The 18,409-nt window shown below is 36.3% G+C and overlaps 1 protein-coding gene across 16 annotated transcripts in view; it reads right to left on the reverse strand.

The window, feature by feature from the left end:
* Positions 1 to 18,409, reverse strand: part of MEF2C (myocyte enhancer factor 2C) — a 170,004-nt gene that overhangs the window by 19,973 nt on the left and 131,622 nt on the right. For all 16 annotated transcript variants that reach the window (XM_030816675.1, XM_030816638.1, XM_030816631.1 and 13 more), the window contains 2 exons: positions 12,928 to 13,114; positions 10,125 to 10,172 (listed from right to left, as the gene is read on the reverse strand). In XM_030816675.1, coding sequence (XP_030672535.1) covers positions 10,125 to 10,172; positions 12,928 to 13,114 — 235 coding nt within the window. The remainder of the gene's footprint in view (positions 1 to 10,124; positions 10,173 to 12,927; positions 13,115 to 18,409) is intronic.

Consider the following 18,409-nt stretch of genomic DNA (forward strand, 5'->3'; position numbering starts at 1 on the left):
GCTCTGAGATAGTAAAAGCCTTTCTATGTCGAGTCTCATTTTCAAATTATATACAAATGAGGAGAGGACACAAGTAGGGACAGGCCAGTCAATGTTGTCCTAAGCCAGAGGTGATGTGCAAGTTTGAGGGACATGTTGTAAGGTCAACTTGGGCATAATAAATAGTAGTTCTGGTTCAGAAGACACTGAATTCGCATAAAGAGACGCTGAATTTGCATAAAGAGGCACAGAATGGTGATGTTTCAAACCATATTTCTGGTCTCTTTCTGGATAAATAAATATTTACAAGTAGGAAATACTGGGTTTAGCTACACTGAACACCAGAGTAGCTGCTTTAACTTTCAGTGTGCTATTTTGAGTGGATGATTAAATATGCTTTTAAAAGTAGATTTTGTAATATTTTAGTCAATAATCTTCTCCCCTGTAATATACTCAAATGGTAACGAGCTTACTTACTGTCAATTTAAGAGACCAGCTTCTATCAGAGACACCCAATGTTAAAGTGAAATGTCTAGTAGTTTTTAGTATCCGCGATTAGTTGTTACCCGGGAAATAACTTCTAATATATAAATGTATAAGAATAATTTCGTTTAGTAATTTGTTAATAGTATCTGATTTTGAGGGATTTGAAGCAAATTGCCACAGGAAAACATTAAGCTGAACATATAGCTGGACCTCTGAAGTATCGATTTGCTGCTTTTACTTCAACAAAATGTTTTACTCACTTTAAAAAAAAAAAGCAATTTTGAAAACAGTTACAGCATACTGGGTTGTTAGACAGAAAATGTCACATACATAATAATGCTCACTATCATAAATTAATTTTATATTTTAGTTTTTAAAGTTCTAAGATTAAAAGTTAGTTTCCAATATCAGGATATTGTTTTGTGCCTCAAATGAACATACATCTTTTTATAGAAAATTACTTTAAATTGTGTATCATAAACTTGCTTATACAATCCCTTACTCTAATGGAAGTGACAGTTGAAAAAAAATTAGTGGAAAAATATGATCTTCTAGATTGCAGTCCTAGACTGAATGCCTGAAACCTTGTTACATATGCTAGGAACTGTAAGTTATTCAGCTGTTGTGTATCAAAATTGGTTTTTTTTGTTGTTGTTGAGAAAAAAAGATCTTTCACATTGAATAGCTCTAAGAGAAAAGGCAACCACAAAACATTCAGGGGTCAGAAATCTGGGAATGATGAAAATTTCAATATGCTTAATGTAGAATGGGGGCAAATCAGATTTCTGATTCTTATCTTGCTAAAGACACCTAATTAGGGATTCTTACACACAAAATAAAGGCTCCACTTTTTCTGGGGGTTTCTTAGGGAAATTATATAATAATGCATAATGTTAAACTATGAAGAAACTTCTGTGAAACCTCAGTGCATTCTGTGGTATATTCTTAGAGAAATACCCCAAGACTACACCAAAGCCAAGAACTATTCTTGGCCATACCAGTTCGGGGGCATCAGACGTTCTAAAAAGAGAGCTGTCTCTTCTCTTTGACCATGTCACCTGATGCTGGACCACAGCTTCAGGAATTTCATATCTAGCCTATTTGTCCTTGATGTTTCTTGGGTTGTCTTTTGTTCAGCGATTTGTGTGTGTGTGTGTGTGTGTGTGTGTGTGTGTGAAATTAACAGATTGTCAATGAGACAATGAGCTTTTAACATACAGCACATACTGTGTAAGCTCTGGATTGTGAGGGAGAGGTAAAGAATTTTTACTTATTACTAAGTTGTTTTTCCAAAGATTGAGAGTCCATAAAGCAGGTTTGTGTTAGCAAACGATTTTCTCATTTGTCCTAACTGTAATGCGGATTTAGGCATCACCATCCCAGCTTTTGACAGATGAGGAAACTGAGGCTTAAGAAGCTTCCGTTACTTGACTGAGATCACCCTGTCAGCAAGGAAGAGAGCTTTGATTTGAATCCAAAATGCAGGTTGCTACCACTACATTACAAAAGCCAGATGTCTGAGATTTAGCATGCATCCTTGTATTTGCAAATAAGGAAGAAATTGACAATCTGATGTTTCCAGTACAAAAAAAACCCCCAAAATCAGTCTCCTTTGGGTACCGATTTACTGAAGGGATAGTTTTTAATTGCACCATAAAAATGCTATTGAACCACACTATCTTTAAAAAATTCCATTTAACTATGAATGATAGATTTATGACTCATTTAATTGTTCACTTCTTGAGATTTTGGGGCTGTCTCTTTGCTAAAAATGAGGGGGTGTCTTCATTATTGACACAATCGCTCATTCTTTCAGTCATTTTTATAAACAAAAATATTGAGACAGTATAAATTAGAGAGAGCATGACAGAAGAGAAAGAATAATTACTTGTGGTTTTAACATTTACACAACTGCTGCGAACACATCAGAAGTTCATAACGTTCAAAGTGAAATGTGTTGCACTGTACTGTACTGCTCTCACATTCTGCTTCAGATTTATTAATACATCTGCTTTACTTCCACCCTTGAGGATAGGAGCCCCGTGCTGGACATCTCTGTGAAGCCTACTGGTGTGCTCCCTTCACCACACATTTCATAAATACTACTGGAACTGCATTAAGCTAAACATTATAACCAGAAAGGCTAGAAAATCAAGAATGTAGATGATTATAACCATAGCTCACATTTATTAACAAGCACTTACTCTGGGGCAGAAACTGTGCTAGACCCCTTGCATCAATTATCTCATTTAATTTTTACAACAATCCTGAAAAAGAGGAGTTTAACAGACTTTTCAAGGGCAATAGTGCCATCCCTAAAATAATTTGTATATCACATATTTTCCTTGCTTGTTTTATTATTTTGAATATCTGCCTCTGGAATCTTTTCCCAAACTACTCCTTGGGCAAAAATTTTGCTCCGTGGTTTTACGGTTTTCACTGGGTTGCTTAATATTAGAGCCAACTAAAGATTCAGTTTTCTTGATTGTTATGTAAATTAATGTTATAATGTTTGAATATGTAAACTGGCCATAGATTTAGTTTTCTCTTACTACTATATTATAATGTTCTATATTAGTATAGCAGGGCCTTTCCCTCCTTATACTTTAAATACAACATAATCGGTTCTTTATCATAACTGGAGGTGGTGGGTGGACTCTAAGGTCAAGAAATTGTAAAAAGAAGGCATAATGTCTAGTAAAATAGATAAACTTAAATATTGAGTTCAGTTAAAACAATTGAAATGGAGCAATAATAAATAAACACAGTGAATACTTAGCACCTTTTGGACGTATCAGTTGGTTATAAATTTAAACTGTCATCCAAGGTTCTTGGTACAATACTTAAGTTTAACATAGCTAATGATCTTTCAAATATGATACTGTATCATAACTAAATACTCTTTGGATTGAAATTCAACTGAAACGTACTATGTAAGTGTAACTGCAAAATTTAAGTGATTGGCAAAGGTTTGTCTAAAAACAGCAGATTATACTCTTGGCCGACAGCCTTGAAGCACCGAGTGAGAAAGTCCCTGGTAAGTAAAAAACTGATTTCCAAAAGAGGGGGTTTTTAACCAAATCCCCCCTTCAGCATCTGCTGTCTACTGATGCACAATGTCACATCACTGATGATTATGAAAAAAGCTTTCCTTTCTGTGTTATCTCCAAATAAAATCTTATCGTGATGCCAAAGATAGGGAAAAAGAACCTAATGGGTGTATAAAGAAAAAAGACTGCTTTGAGAAAAAAAGACAAATTCTGAATAAAACCCGTATTTCAGGGGGAAATATTAACTGCTTGAATTTAATATTAAAAACAACCAAGGTTTTATTATCCTTCACACTATTAGGTTAAATCAATGGGATATGAGTGAAGAAACCAATCTTCACAGTACTTTACTGTATATATAGAAGGATAGAGGATAAAAAGGATACGATTTGTGAAGTCAGAAATCAGGATAAACAAAGGGCTCTAAAATCTGCTAAAACACTCTCTAGTAAGTTGTAACCTAAAATTTTCTTTTTTTCCTCTGGAAATCAAACTCCTTAAGAATGAAGTCAAACCAAAGGGGTCAAAGGCATATTTTACAACATCCTGACTTAACCTGTAACATTTTTCATTTGTCTTGTCTTTGACCTGCCTTTCTCACTTCAACAGGAGCCCCTAGAGAATGGTATCAAGGTACTGGTTTATCTATAATTTGCCAGGTTTTGTATATGGAAAGTGAACACTGATTTTCTTGGCAGTAGCTGCATACCACATGCTGTAGCTATCTAATTTGAGGACTAGGTTCTTTTTCCCTTTCATCTTGATAAACTTGGTTTGGGTTAAAAATATCATTGTTACTTAATTTCATAGATAGTAATAATAAAGCAATGCTGTTAGTTATTTACTTATGTTTTGGGTGAACTCCCAAGGTAAAACTGCAGATGAATTCAGAATTTTTAATTCAGAACAATTCAAACTAATGGAACAATACTTTCAAAACAGAACCCAACTATTAACCTAGATTTTTTCATTTGCTGCTTAATAATATTTTAAAAATAATGTAAAAATTGCATCTTTATACTAACAATTAGTTTTCCTATTTGAGGGTAATTAAGTATCTTTCTCCCTTTCTTGAATATTGCAATCTTAAGTTATGTTTTCCTGGGCAAAAAAAAATGCAAACTTGTTAAAGCCAATCTTTTAAACTAAATTTTTAACCACTTCACGGATATTTTAAGTCACTAAGTAAGAATTGCAGAGGTGTCTTTTTGGCCAATAAGAAAGTCAGCCAATAAATTTTTGATAAGTATTCTTGAAAACAAATACTTGCAAAACAATGGTACTGGTACAGAAAAATTAAGCATTGTCTGACCTTTCCTCTTTCCACTTAGTTCTATTTTGTAATATGCTAAGTTTTTTTCTTTTTCAATGCTAGATGAATTACAAAAATATAAGCAAAATTTTATGATTATATTATCATAAAACATTGCGTGTAAACGGATTGTAAAAATATTTGTTTCTTATCTCCAATCTGAGTAAGTACTAAGTTCAAAGGTGCTAAGTCATGACCTAAGGTCTTGCTAAATGGAGTCTTTCCAGAGTCTGGAAACCAGATCTCCTATTCACTGCTCAATATTTATCCACGGCAGTACATTGCCACCATCAACTCTCCACGTATTTAGCTGATATAAATTAAGCATTCCAGAAGTGACAATGCTTGATAACCAAATGCATAAAATAGTAAACAGTTAACAATCAAAATAAGAAAACGGCTGTTGGTTTCTTTTTATATAAAATTATATCTAATTTACAATAAATGCCAATTGAAATTATTAACCAATATACATAAATCTCCTTTGCCTTATTGTCAAATAGCTATGTAGATTGTAAAATTATCTTAAATGTTCAAAGGAATTCCTAAAGGTTTTTCGTTTCTTTTTTCTCTTTCTTTTTTTGATCTCAACTATGAATCAATAACTCCTTGAGCATACTGGTCCTTTCTACTCAATAAAAGGCAATCATATTATCAAAGTGAAAACAAAGGATACTAACAGGATAGTGAATAATCCAACACAAGGCATTTCTGTGCTAATGGTTATTTCCATTAAATCTAATGACTACAAAACAACTTGATCTTACCATCATCAATAACCACTCAGATTAGCATGTTAAAAGCTTTAATGTGGTCGGGCATGGTGGCTCATGCCTGTAATCCCAGCACTTTGGGAGGCCGAGGTGGGCGGATTGCCTGAGCTCAGGAGTTTGTGACCTGCCTGGACAACGGGTGAAACCCCATCTCTACTAAAATACAAAATATTCGCTGGGCATGGCAGCGTGCGCCTGTAGTCCCAGCTACTCGGGAGGCTGAGGCAGGAGAATTGCTTGAACCTGGGAGGCGGAGGTTGCAGTGAGCTGAGATCACGCCACTGCACTCCAGCCTGGGTGACAGAACAAGACTCCGTCTCAAAAAAAAAAAAAAGTTTTAATGTACAGAGTTATGACAAAATGTTATTTTAAAAGCAGTGACTTTTCATTTAGGTTGTTGAGAGGAAAGAATTAAGTAGTGGATGAATAACCATCAACTGAAACCTTAGAAAAGTCACTGTTACTAACTAATGTATTATAATGACTTGCTGTATATTTCTCTTATACCAAGAGTACAACTCCATCCTGCTACTTCTTTATTACCTTTTGCCTCATCTTTGAAAGTATTTCAAGTTAAGTGATGATAAGAAGTTGTATTAAGAGGTGATTTGTGATGATCTTAGATACCAACCTACATTTCATTTACTACTATATGTCAGCTCTTTAGGTTTTCCATTAAGAATATTAGAGGAGTTAATGAAACTTTGCTTTATTGGCCCAGGGTACTCAGCCATTTAATCAAATAGTTAATTAAACATTCATTGTATACTGTTTCAGAAGAATACATTATTTTTGTGAGTTATAGATCAAGGGTATATCTTTTTTATTGAAAATTACATAATTTCTTTGAAATGTTCCTTCTGGTTTACATCAACACTATTAAAACTTCATGGCTAGAAGATCCATTTTTCCCTTACTCAGCTAACAAACATTTACCGAGTATCTGCTGTGTGCTAACGCTTATGTGTTAAACTGGGAATACAAACTGAATAAGAAACAGTTTGCCTCCACAGAGCTGAGCGTCCTAGAGAGATGTGCCCAGATATTGCAATCATAATGCAATGAGAAATGTAATGTTGGTACAGGCTACTATGTAAGCACGGGAAAGAGGTGCATAACTTCTCTGTTAGAGTCAGGAAAGGCTTTTCTCAAATGGCTGAACTGAATTCTCTGGGATGACAAAGAGTGCTCAGTAGCACGAAGCAGAAGAAGGAAAGTCGTGCTAGGATTGCATAGGTAAGAGCAAGCAGCCCTGACATTGCCAAGTAGCGGCACAGTGTAGCAATTAAGAGCACACACTCTGAGGCTGGGTGCAGAGGCTCATGCCTGTAATCTTAGCACTTTGGGAAGCCAAGGAGAGAGGATTGCTTGAATCCAGGAGTTCAAGACCAGCCTGAAAAACATGGCAAGACCCCATCTCTGTAAGGAAAAGAAATTAAAAAATTAGCCAGGCATGGTGGTGCACGCCTGTGGTCCCAGCTACTCAGTAGGCTGAGGGAGGTGGACTGCTTGAGACCAGGAGGTTGAGGCTGCAGTGAGCCTAGATCGTGCCACTGCACTCCAACCTGGGTGACAGAGCAAGACACTGTCTCAAAACACACACATATAAACACACAGTATGGAACCTGACTGCCTGGGCTCCTCCTTGGGCAATTACTTAATTTCCGTGTGCCTCAGTTTCCCAATCTATAGAAAGGGCATAATGTGAACACTTACTTTAAACGACTATTATGAGAATGATACTTTTGGTAGAGTACACAGTAAGAGCAGTTTAAATGTCTACTGTTAGTAGAGTTGGAGGGCCAGGTTCTTGACGGCAGTGGCAGAAGGGAAGAAGGTTAAGGCTGGGGAGTAGGAATGGGCCCAGGGATAAGATGTTCATGGTTAATTTTGAAAGAGAAGCCATGGCTGGATTTTTGGCATGTGGATGATGACCTACAGTTAGCCTAAGGTTTTAAGAAAGAACAAGCAGTCCTGGGGAGACTGGAGCAGGATGCAATATAAAGCAGGGAGATGAATTAGGATGTTCTAGAAACTTACTGGATGATGGTATGATGAGAAAAGGATGGCTCAGGCACTGGATGGGAAAGATGCTACACTTTATGATAAAACTGAGCTGAAAAAAAGCATGCTTACCTTTTTGGTCTTTTAGTATTTACGGGCACATAATAAATGTTCAATTTACTTCCTTGCCTCATGAGACTCTCCCTCCCCCTCACTTTTTTTTTTTTTTTTTTTTTTTTTTTTTACAAAGTGAGATGACTTGATTTTGAAAAAAACTGCAGCTGCTAAAAAGTAATGTAATTGCAGTCTCGCCACTTGGCCTCAAGAGTTTCAAACTTTATCTGAAACCTTGAATTTCAATGACAATATGCAAAATTTGGAAGTTATATTTTGGCCTTTTTGCTTTGGTTTTCTTCTCTGAAAATGTAGCAACATTCTGGCTGGCCTTGTCCTCTGGTGTTATGTGATTCTCTGACATCAGCACAGATATATTCAGCCTGACATATGATACTGGTTGGCATGAGAAGGAAGGGGAAGATGGCTGAGTTTATGAGCAGGACATGACAGCTAAGCTTGAGACTAAGTGTCTTCTGCAACAGGTGTTCCTTGGGACCAGAGTTAGAAAGGGCCTCTTCCTCTATTTTTAAAATATGGGTAACACTTTCATAGCTATTTAGAAACTGTGAAAACTACATGCTCATAGCTATAAGATGCAATCAAGATATAATATTTATTATCACCAGGGTGGAGTAATTCAGTGTCTTTCTTTTTGTTTTCTTCTATTTCTGAATTAGAAGATTCTCATGCCTATGGTAGAGGTCCTGAGGTAAGAGGATGAATTTGCTAAGTGCATAAGATTTTGTTAGTTCGATGATACTATATCCCATATGTGTCAAACTTTTATGCCTACAGGATTGAGAGTCTTCTCTATCCCTAGATGATCATTAAACTTAGCCAACTGTCTGGGAATTGACAATGACAGAATAATTGAACAACCAAACACTTTTTATTTTCAATATAGGATTCCAAAGCATTCTAGCTATTAAGCAGTAACAAGCCACTTCCATCAAAGCTGAGTAGGCCATGTTTTCCTCCACATATTTTTTTACTACTTTTAATGACTTTCAGAACCACTACTAGCTGTTTCCATAATAGCAAGCAAACCGGTGCAGTGAGATATTGGGTAAAATATCATAACATCTAAACCATTTTTCTTATATTATATCTTGGTCTTTGTGACCACCCAATTCTCAGTCCTCGCCATTCTTTCTAATCATAGTGTTTGGCAGAGACTTGGATCCAAGAAACATTGGTCTGGATTTGATCTGGTTCTCTCATTTTGAGGCTACAAACCACAAAGTATTTTTTGAGGGAAAAAATTTCATTTCCATGTCCAGCAAAATACTACGTGAGTTTACGCACTAATTTGACTCGACCTAATTTTCAAAAGATACATAAAATAGGAAGCTAATGTTATTCATCTGGTTTGCTAATCACTGTGTAGGTCTAATACTTTTTCTTCATTATTCAGTGAATTGGTGAAGAGCCAGCATCAGAACAGAGAAACTCTACCCTCAAATAGATATATTTATAAAAATGTATTTGTAAACCAATTTTCTTTATCTTCTTTCTTATAATTAGCAGGCTATTCTACTTGACCCTGGCAAAATATTTTAATTAGGCTATCCACGGCTATTTCAATAAACTTGATTTTTTTGACATTTCAAACATAACCTTGTGTCATTCATGCCTGTCTCCTACTATTTTAAATGTATAGCATGTTCCAGCTGCAGAAATTACCATGGTTACTTGTTATGCCAATAGTGAACTGCAGTTGGCATTTGAAAGTATTGTGCTATCTTGCCTCTGCATTGAAAATGACATCGATATCTCAATAATCTCAATATTATGAATTAACACGGAAACCTGGAGAAATGTGACTGAGACAATTATTGGTCACAGTATAAGAAGTTCTTAGCTGAAATATATTTTAGGGTCTTTTTGGGACGCATTATATTCATATTCTCTAAGAGCTCATTTTAATGCCAATGTGATTTTATTTTATTAACAGTATTGTTGAATGATTAAAATCTTAAGCCCTCCTTTTCTTTATGTACTCTCCTTTAGAAATGCACAGAAGTTCAATATTTCTTTGGGTGGAAAATGATTCACATTTAATGTGAAATGATTAACAGAGAACACAAAAAGTATGGTTTGCTAAAGGTACTCTTGTGTCCAAGGATGGTATCCAGGATTAAATTGATTGGATCAGAGCCCTTAATTCTCTGCTGACCAGTTGAAGTTTTATTAAGGAAGGTTCTAGTTAATAAATAGTTTTCTTCTAAGTTACTATTTAACCACTCCTGCTTCAGAAAAGTGCTTTAAAAATTCTTGGTGTCATTTTTCCATGCCTCTCACAGATCTCCTAACTTTATTTGTTCAAAAGACTTTGTCCTGCAAATCACCTAGTAGAAGAACTCAGAACAATGATACATACTGCAGTACGGAGTCTGTGCTTACCTGCACTGGTGCCTGCACCAGATGTGAGGTCTCCACCCATCAGACCACCTATGGATTAAAGAGGAAGATCAAAACGAGAAAGGCTAAAGGCCCACAGAACAAAACACTTTACCTTCAGCAACCTCAGTATTTTGTCCTCTTGCAATAGTCATAAACTTGTAAAGTACAACCCAAGTCAGATGGCTGACATTTGTTTTATTGTGCCATGCTGTGCTCAAACGTTAAAAATACATTCAATCACTGACATTTTGCAGAATCTTTTTTCTAAGAAAGTTACATTTAAAAAAATCCAGTCTTTGGTCTCTGCATTTTTATTATTTCTAAGTCTAGGTTTTCCCTAAGCAGATGTTTTATAGAAAGTGAAAGGAAGAGTAAGGTCTACTATATGCTCAGATGACCTCACATTTGATGTTTAGTTCTTTGTAAATATGCTTTATGCCATTAATTTTGTGCAATGTTAATTGTCCAGAAATTTGATCGTGTCATGAATCTACCCACATTTACTACTCAAATCTTATTGACAGACACAATAAAACAAATTTTTCACTGCCCACAAATTAAGAAACATATGCTTATTCACTGCTAACTTTAGAAAGTATGTTAAAATTTGGCAATGTTTATTTATGAGAGTCAAGATGTTTCAGTAAGATATTGAACATAAAAATTACTTTTAGTTTTGGGCCTGGCACGGTGGCTCATGCCTGTAATCCCAGCACTTTGGGAGGCCGAGGCGGGTGGATCACGAGGTCAGGAGATAGAGACCATCCTGGCTAACACAGTGAAACCCTGTCTCTACTAAAAATACAAAAAATTTGCCGGGCGTGGTGGCGGGTGCCTGTGGTCCCAGCTACTCGGGAGGCTGAGGCAGGAGAATGGCCTGAACCTGGGAGGTAGAGCTTGCAGTGAGCCGAGATGGTGCCACTGCACTCCAGCCTGGGCGACACAGAGAGACTCCGTCTCAAAAAAAAAAAAAAAAAAAAAAAAAATTACTTTTAGTTTGGAAAAAAACAAGATTCAGCCAAAAGAATAACAGTGAGAATATCATCTAGATTTTCTAATTGCCTCTAAGTGATACTCTATAATTATTAGTTGGTTCAGGTTTTGGAATTGAAAGAAAATGTTTGTCTGTATATATACATATATATATACACATTTTGTTTTTTTGAGACAGAGCTTGCTCTGTTGCCCAGGCTGGAGTATAGTGGCAGGAATATGGCTCACTGCAGCCTCAATCTCCCAGGCTCAAGTGGTCCTCCCACCCCAGCCTCTCGAGTAGCTGGGACCACATACACAAGCCACTGGACCTAGTTAATTTAAAAAAAAAATTGTATGTAGAGATGAGGTCTCTCTATGTTGCCCAGGCTGGTCTTGAATTCCTGGGCTCAAGCAATCCTCCCACCTCAGCATACTAAAGTGTTGAGATTACAGGCGTGACCCACCGCATCTGGCCTTCATTACAGTTTAAGCAAATGTTTATTATTTCCAATCAGATAATATTTTGGAAATACAGTATCAAATTCAAAAAAATGAGCATGAGTTTATCAAATAGGAAAGTGAACTGCATTCGACTATGATCTGAAAGGAATACATGTGGTTACTGAAAATTCATACGAAAATTTTCAAATATATTCAAAAGTCAAGAGAATGGCTCAATGAAGTCCTTTGTATACATTTCCCAGACTCAAGATTTATTAAAATTTTTTATTTGGATGAATTTAATTGTATTTTCTATATAAAGCTTCTGTAACAAAAATAGTAATACATGTTTGGTTCTAATTGTAAGGCAGATATATAAGCATTCTACAGGAAAATTCTTCCATGAATAAACTACTTTCATACAGCCATGTGTATGTGAGATATATTAAAAATTTCCTATGGAGTACTTTTAAAAATATGAAATGCAAATATATAATGGTTTGCTGTATGTGACTTAGAAATACAATTATTTTTGATGCTGCTTCTGGAAATATAAAGGAATAATTTTGTTATATTCAATACTCATTGACTTGGTTCCTACTGTTAGTTTAGCAAATCAAGAGAACATTCTTCCCTTAAATGTTCTCTAAATCCAGTATCAAAATAGACATATATTAAATACAATTCATCATAATGTATTTTGATTGTTCTAAGTACTAAGAATGGATGAACTTTTTCTGAGCAATAATTTATTTTTCTATTGGACACTGTGAATTGAACAACACCAAGTAAAAGTGCAGAGACAAATTCGTGGCAGGTGTACATGTGTTTAATTAACTTCATTTCTGACTCAGCTTTGTTTTTATTTCACATGTCTTACAAATGATGCTATCTTATCATATTTCCTTTCTGCCTAAGTCCTTTGTGGGATAAGTTACTGTATAAATAAACAAAAATTGACCCAAATAATAAATAACTAAATGGGATAAATACTATCACAGAACACAGGGGAAGGTTTCACAGAAGTGGTAGCTTGGCCAGGAGGAAGAGGGAAAATGGCATTTTAGGCAGGGAGGACGAGCAGAAGTACAAGTGTGGAGAAAGGATATCTGACATCCTGTTTGAGAGTATGTGGTTAAAATATAGCCACAGGAGGAGATAAGTGACAGAATGAAAAAGATAAATGGCAGATTATGAAAGATTTCGAAAAACATACTAAAGAGTTTAGGCTCTATCATGCAGGAGACCTAGCTCCGGGGTGGATGCTAAGCCATGAAGGGGAGTAAGTGGAAAACCAGAAAACATCTCGTAGATTAAGCAGTGTTGGCTTTGCCGAAAATGGTTCCTTCCAACTATTTGTTAGCATTACATCCTTATGAGGACATACCTGTGTTACCTGCACTTGGAGGTCGATGTGTTACACCAGGAGACATACTATTCCTCTGCAGAGAAGGGTGAGCCAGTGGCAAAAGGTTGGGGTTTCCCAGTGAGCTGACAGGGTTGCTGTACACCAAACTGTTGTGGCTGGACACTGGGATGGAGACTGGCATCTCGAAGTTGGGAGGTGGAACAGCCTGCAGGAACAGAAAACAAAACATAGGTAAAAGAAAAGAATTAATAACAGAAGCTCTTCAAGACAGACAGCCCTTATTTTTCCAAGAAAAATTCTACACTCCAAACTACTTTGTGTCTAGAAGACCATTAAGAAGAGCTCTCAAGACATTCAGATCATAAATCGATTTCTTAAATGTGCTTAGAACTCCTTCTTTCCAACCATTAAAAAACGTTTCACTTTTGTTTAAAACAAAGCCCCGTTTCATTAGACTCCATTGTCTTTGGATTCCATTCTATTAAGTAGTAATTGTTCATTTGTGATATCTGAATCTGGTGCCAGAAATGACTGCAGGATCAAAGGTGCCTGATTGTGATGACTTCACAGAGAAAAAGGATTAAAATGCAAACCGAAGCTTTTGATTTAATTGCTTATTGAAGCATATTTATGTAGAAGTTTAATGATAGAAAATCATCTCCAAGCATGTGCATAGCACATATACCTTAATTATCATTTTTTAAAGTCTGTGTTTTAAAAGTAACTCTAAAGATAATAGGCGTTTTAACATATAGGATTCAACAGAGCATGTATCATTCAATAATTCACATTTTAAAGTGATAATTCAGAAAACACTACGCTTCATATTTTGGTATGTACCGCCACTGACAAATGGCAAGACCTGTATCTCAATTGTGAAAGTTGGCAAATATTTAGTGGACTGAAGCTGTGTGGATGTCTAATTAGATTAATCCAGGTTTCAATGATTGATTTTTGAGAAATTATTTTGTCAATTTAAGCAAAATCATGTTTATGTTTCTGCTGTACTAACTAGATGAACATAGGAACATAATTGTAGCTACTTTTTGTAAGCATTACAAGTAAAAATACTCTTTGAATATAATGCCAGAGAACTCATATGGTATCAAAGTCTATGGCATTCTTAATATAAAATGGACATATATATGGAATAGGATTTATAGAAGGCATTAAGGCATTCCCTTGGGGGTTCTCAATAAGTTATTGTGCAAATTTAAATGCATATGTGCATGAGGCTCAGTTGGTTGGTTTTTTTGGTCCCATTTTGTTTTTACTATTGTTTTCCCTTAGTGCTAACATCCACTTTCTGTTACTGTTTGGTTGGCTGGCCTGCATCATACATCTTGCTGTGTAATATTTCTCTGTTTATCTTGGTGATGATCACAATACTTTTCTTAGTTTATGTTTATGCTCCCTTATTATTTATTTCCCATTTTTCTTTTCTTCCATGTTCTGGACATGTCAATCTTGACAACAGCAAATGCTTTACATTCAAAACTCTTTTCTTTCACACATCTTTGATTTTTCATTTGTATTTTATTTTATATTTACTTTTATTATTATTATTATTATTATTATTTTTAGACAGTCTCACTCTGTTGCTTAGGCTGGAGTGCAGTGGTGCCATCTCTGCCCACTGCAACCTCTGTCTATCTGGTTCAAGTGATTCTCCTGCCTCTGCCTCCACTCCCAAGTAGTGGTTGGCACGTGCCACCATGCCCAGCTATTTTTTTGCATGTTTAGTAGAGATGGGGTTTTGCCATGTTGCCCAGGCTGGTCTTGAACTCCTGAGCTCAGGTGATCCGCCCACCTCGGCCTCCCAAAGTACTGGGATTACAGGCGTGAGCTACCGCATCTGGCCCAATCTGTCATTGTTTTAGAGGGAAATAAAAATGTTCAAGTGATATAAGTAATATGGTCAGTCTTTATTAGGCTTTATCTACAGTAAACAGGGGAAATAATTTTTGGATAAACATCATGACATAATGGAATATAAATGTTTGATAAGACATCAAATAATGAATTTAGCCTTACATGTCCAGCCCCTTTTAACAACAAAAAATTAGCATATGCTGTAAAGTCAAAGTCTATAGCATGAATAAAATATTGTATTCCTTCATTAAAAGGCCAAATTAGGATTGCTCTAGCATACCCAAGAAAACAAAGTAAAGTGATTCTACTGGGTATATACTCCACTTGCTCCATCCAGACCCACTCTCTAGCCCCTTCACTCTGCTGTGTGCCCAGGAGCTGACCCTCCAGACTGCATCAACCGGGCTCTCCTGCCCTCTGGCTTCCCACTGGTCAGTGGAGGAGGCACCAGCAATAGCACAGAGAGCAGGAGGGGAGCGAAGTCAGCGTATTTTTTTATAGTGGCATCATCCTTGCTGGGCCACAGGCTGGCTGAGACTGCGTTTCTCTAGTGAATACCACGGTCTCTTTTTGAGTTGCTCTCTCCTATACACATAGATCTTGCTGTGATCTGGTACTTTTCCCCTCCACTTACTCTTTCAGGCCTAGAGATAGGAACAGCTTCTAGGTTGCAAGCCCTAATGTACTTCATTATTCTCTCAGGTTTCCCTTAACTCTACCCATCTGTAAACAGTCCTTTTAACAAACTCTCTTCAATTACCCTTTAGAGTTTGCCATCTGTTTCCTGCTGCAACCTTGGGCCATAATAGTAACTCTCTAGATCTAGAACACTGGTACTCTACAGGGGTGGGACTGTCTCCTTAGGGAGCATTTTGGAAATCTGTTGGACTATCTTTGGGTATCAAAATGACTGGAGGGTGTGACTATTATGCTGGCTCATGTAGTGCCATCTCTTGCCTAGATAACTGCAGTCACGTCCTAACAGATTTACCTGCTCTGGTCCTTGCCATCCTTTGTATTTTCAAATCAGAAATTAGATTGACCCTTTAAGAGCTTAAGTCATGCCAACACTGCTCTGCTCAAAACCCTGTGAGGGCTCTCATCTTAGAATAAAAACTCAAGATGAGAGTTTTTTTCTTCCAAGGGTCCACAGGCCCTATTAAGTTCTAGCTTTTGCCAACCTCCATTATCTCATCTCCTAACACCTTCTGCCTCCCTGCCTCATTTCCATGACAAACTGCATCACCTCCTTCAAGTCTCTGCTCAAAATCTGGCCTTCTCTTGGAGGCCCAGCCTGACCACCCTATTTAATCCTGCAATTTGTCCTGCCCCTTGCCCATATCCTGATCTCTTTCTCCTGCTCTTCTTTTCCCTTGGTTATAAAATCATTTATGATGTTGGTTGGTTAAATAGTGCCCTTTTGCTGTGAGGCAATGCAGAGCCTACTCTACTTCTTATTATAGGAACTTAAGATTTTTCTTCAAAGGAGAATTTTTAGGAAGACACTCTACTAACACAAAAGTAAAGCTTCTATTTACTGCATATTATTTATTGAGCAGGCACTGTGCTGTATAGTTGACATACATGATATGATTTAACCCTTTAAACATCCCTTGACCATAGGTATAATTCTTTCCTTTTCAAATTGGTAAGATTAAGTAAGTAACCCAAGGACATCTAACTAGTGACTGAGTCTGTTGCTTTTGCCACCAAAACACTAAGCAACACAGTATAAGTTTTTGGATAGAAATAAAATGCTGTAGTCAGAAATCGTTCTGTTAAGTGAATAAGGGCTAGATATTAGAAGCTTATTATCTTTGGACCACGTAAATAATAAGCTAAATGGGTTCTCATGAAATGTGGGTGAGTATCTACACTGGAGTGTCTGAGGTTTTAGGAAAAAATAAATCTTAAAGACTCCCCTTTTCCATATTTGCTTAGAGTTGGTATTTAAAGCCATCTCTGGGCTACAAATGTTTTAATTTGAATTCACTGTTACCACTTATAAATGTTTAACTGTTACTAGGTATCTAAGGATCTGCTCTAAAACTATATCTTCCCCGAATATGCTATAGAATGTTGGTTGTGTCTCATTAGATAGCAAAGCCCATATCCCCTCACCCTTGGGTGATTATATGCACATCCAAAATAAAGAGAATTATTAATAATTATGTAATGAGTTCAGGACCATCCAAACAACCAGGTCAGTGAAAGTCATTCTATTCCTTCCTTTCTCTATTACCCCCAAGAATTAATTCTTCAGTTTCTAGAATTCTGGATCGGAAACAATTGGATGATAATGATTATTATAAAAGTACTTTGTGATTGGATAAGCAGTCAAATATAATTATGGTATCAGAGTATAGTTGAAAATTTCAAAATTCATAGAATATACCAAGATAATTTGTATTATATTAATCTTTTGCTTTGTTTCCTTATCTGTATCAAGAACTACCTATAATAATTTTTTAAAATTTAATTTTATTTTAGATACATGTGCATGTTTGTTACATGGATATATTGCATACTGGTGGGGACTGGATTTCTAGTGTACCCATTACCCAAATAGTGAACATTGTACCTAAGAGCTAATTTTTCAAACTTCACCCCACCCTGCTACCTTCCCCTCTTTTGGAGTCCCCAGTGTCTATTATTTCCATCTTTATGTCCATGTGTACCCATCGGTTAGCTCCCACTTCTAAGTGAGAACATACAGTATTAGATTTTCTGTTTCTGAGTTAAAGGAACTATCTATAATAATTTTGAAAGCAAATTAGAAATGAGCACACTGAGAAGATATTTCAGAGAATCAGAATAAACACTAGCCTTTCTATCAGAAATCTCAGTTACAGTCCATGTTATGTAATAAATTGCCATTTAACCAGGCAGGTCATTTAATCTCCCTTGACCTTGATTTCCTTATCTAAGGCATGAAATAGTTGTATCCATGAAGAGACAAAGCTGCTCTAAACGTTTTAGGGAATGCAAATGCTATAATCACATATAAATATTTCCAAGAAATTGGCATTATTCCTTTTCTCCTTGACTTTTCAAAATTAGGAAACTTGAAAGCATTTACATTTAAACAATTTTTTTTTGTCTAAAAAATGAAAGCCAAAAAGTAGTTAAAAACACCAAACTTGCAAAGACTTCAGGGCCAGGCTCCAACTTTTACAAACACTCAAGATAGGAAGAAAGAGAGAATTTGGGGTGATTAAATAAAATGCTGTCAGCAGAACTGGCTATGTAATTTTCAGGGCCCAGTGCAAAATGAAAATGTGGGGGCCCTTTTTAAAAAAGTATTAAGAACTTTAAGACAATGACAGCAGAGTATTTAACCAAGTGCAGCCCTATGAGAACAGGGCCAAGTCGAGGGCCCATGAAGCCGGTCCCAGCTTTGAAGGACACAGACATGACAGCTAAAAATCTTTTAGTTTCTATCCCTGAGCAAAGTGATCATGGTTACTGTAGTGAGTCATAATCGGAAAAGTATCTGAATTCTTATCCAAAGCCCACTATTTTCCCAAACTTACCACAAGGAAAAGTCCAATAAAAAAATCAAATAAAATAGTTAAAGTAAAATATTTTTAGTTAATGGGCCCTTTTTCATTTAATGTGAATGATTGAG

Source organism: Nomascus leucogenys, chromosome 2 (assembly GCF_006542625.1).
Source record: "Nomascus leucogenys isolate Asia chromosome 2, Asia_NLE_v1, whole genome shotgun sequence".
NCBI lineage: Eukaryota > Metazoa > Chordata > Mammalia > Primates > Hylobatidae > Nomascus > Nomascus leucogenys.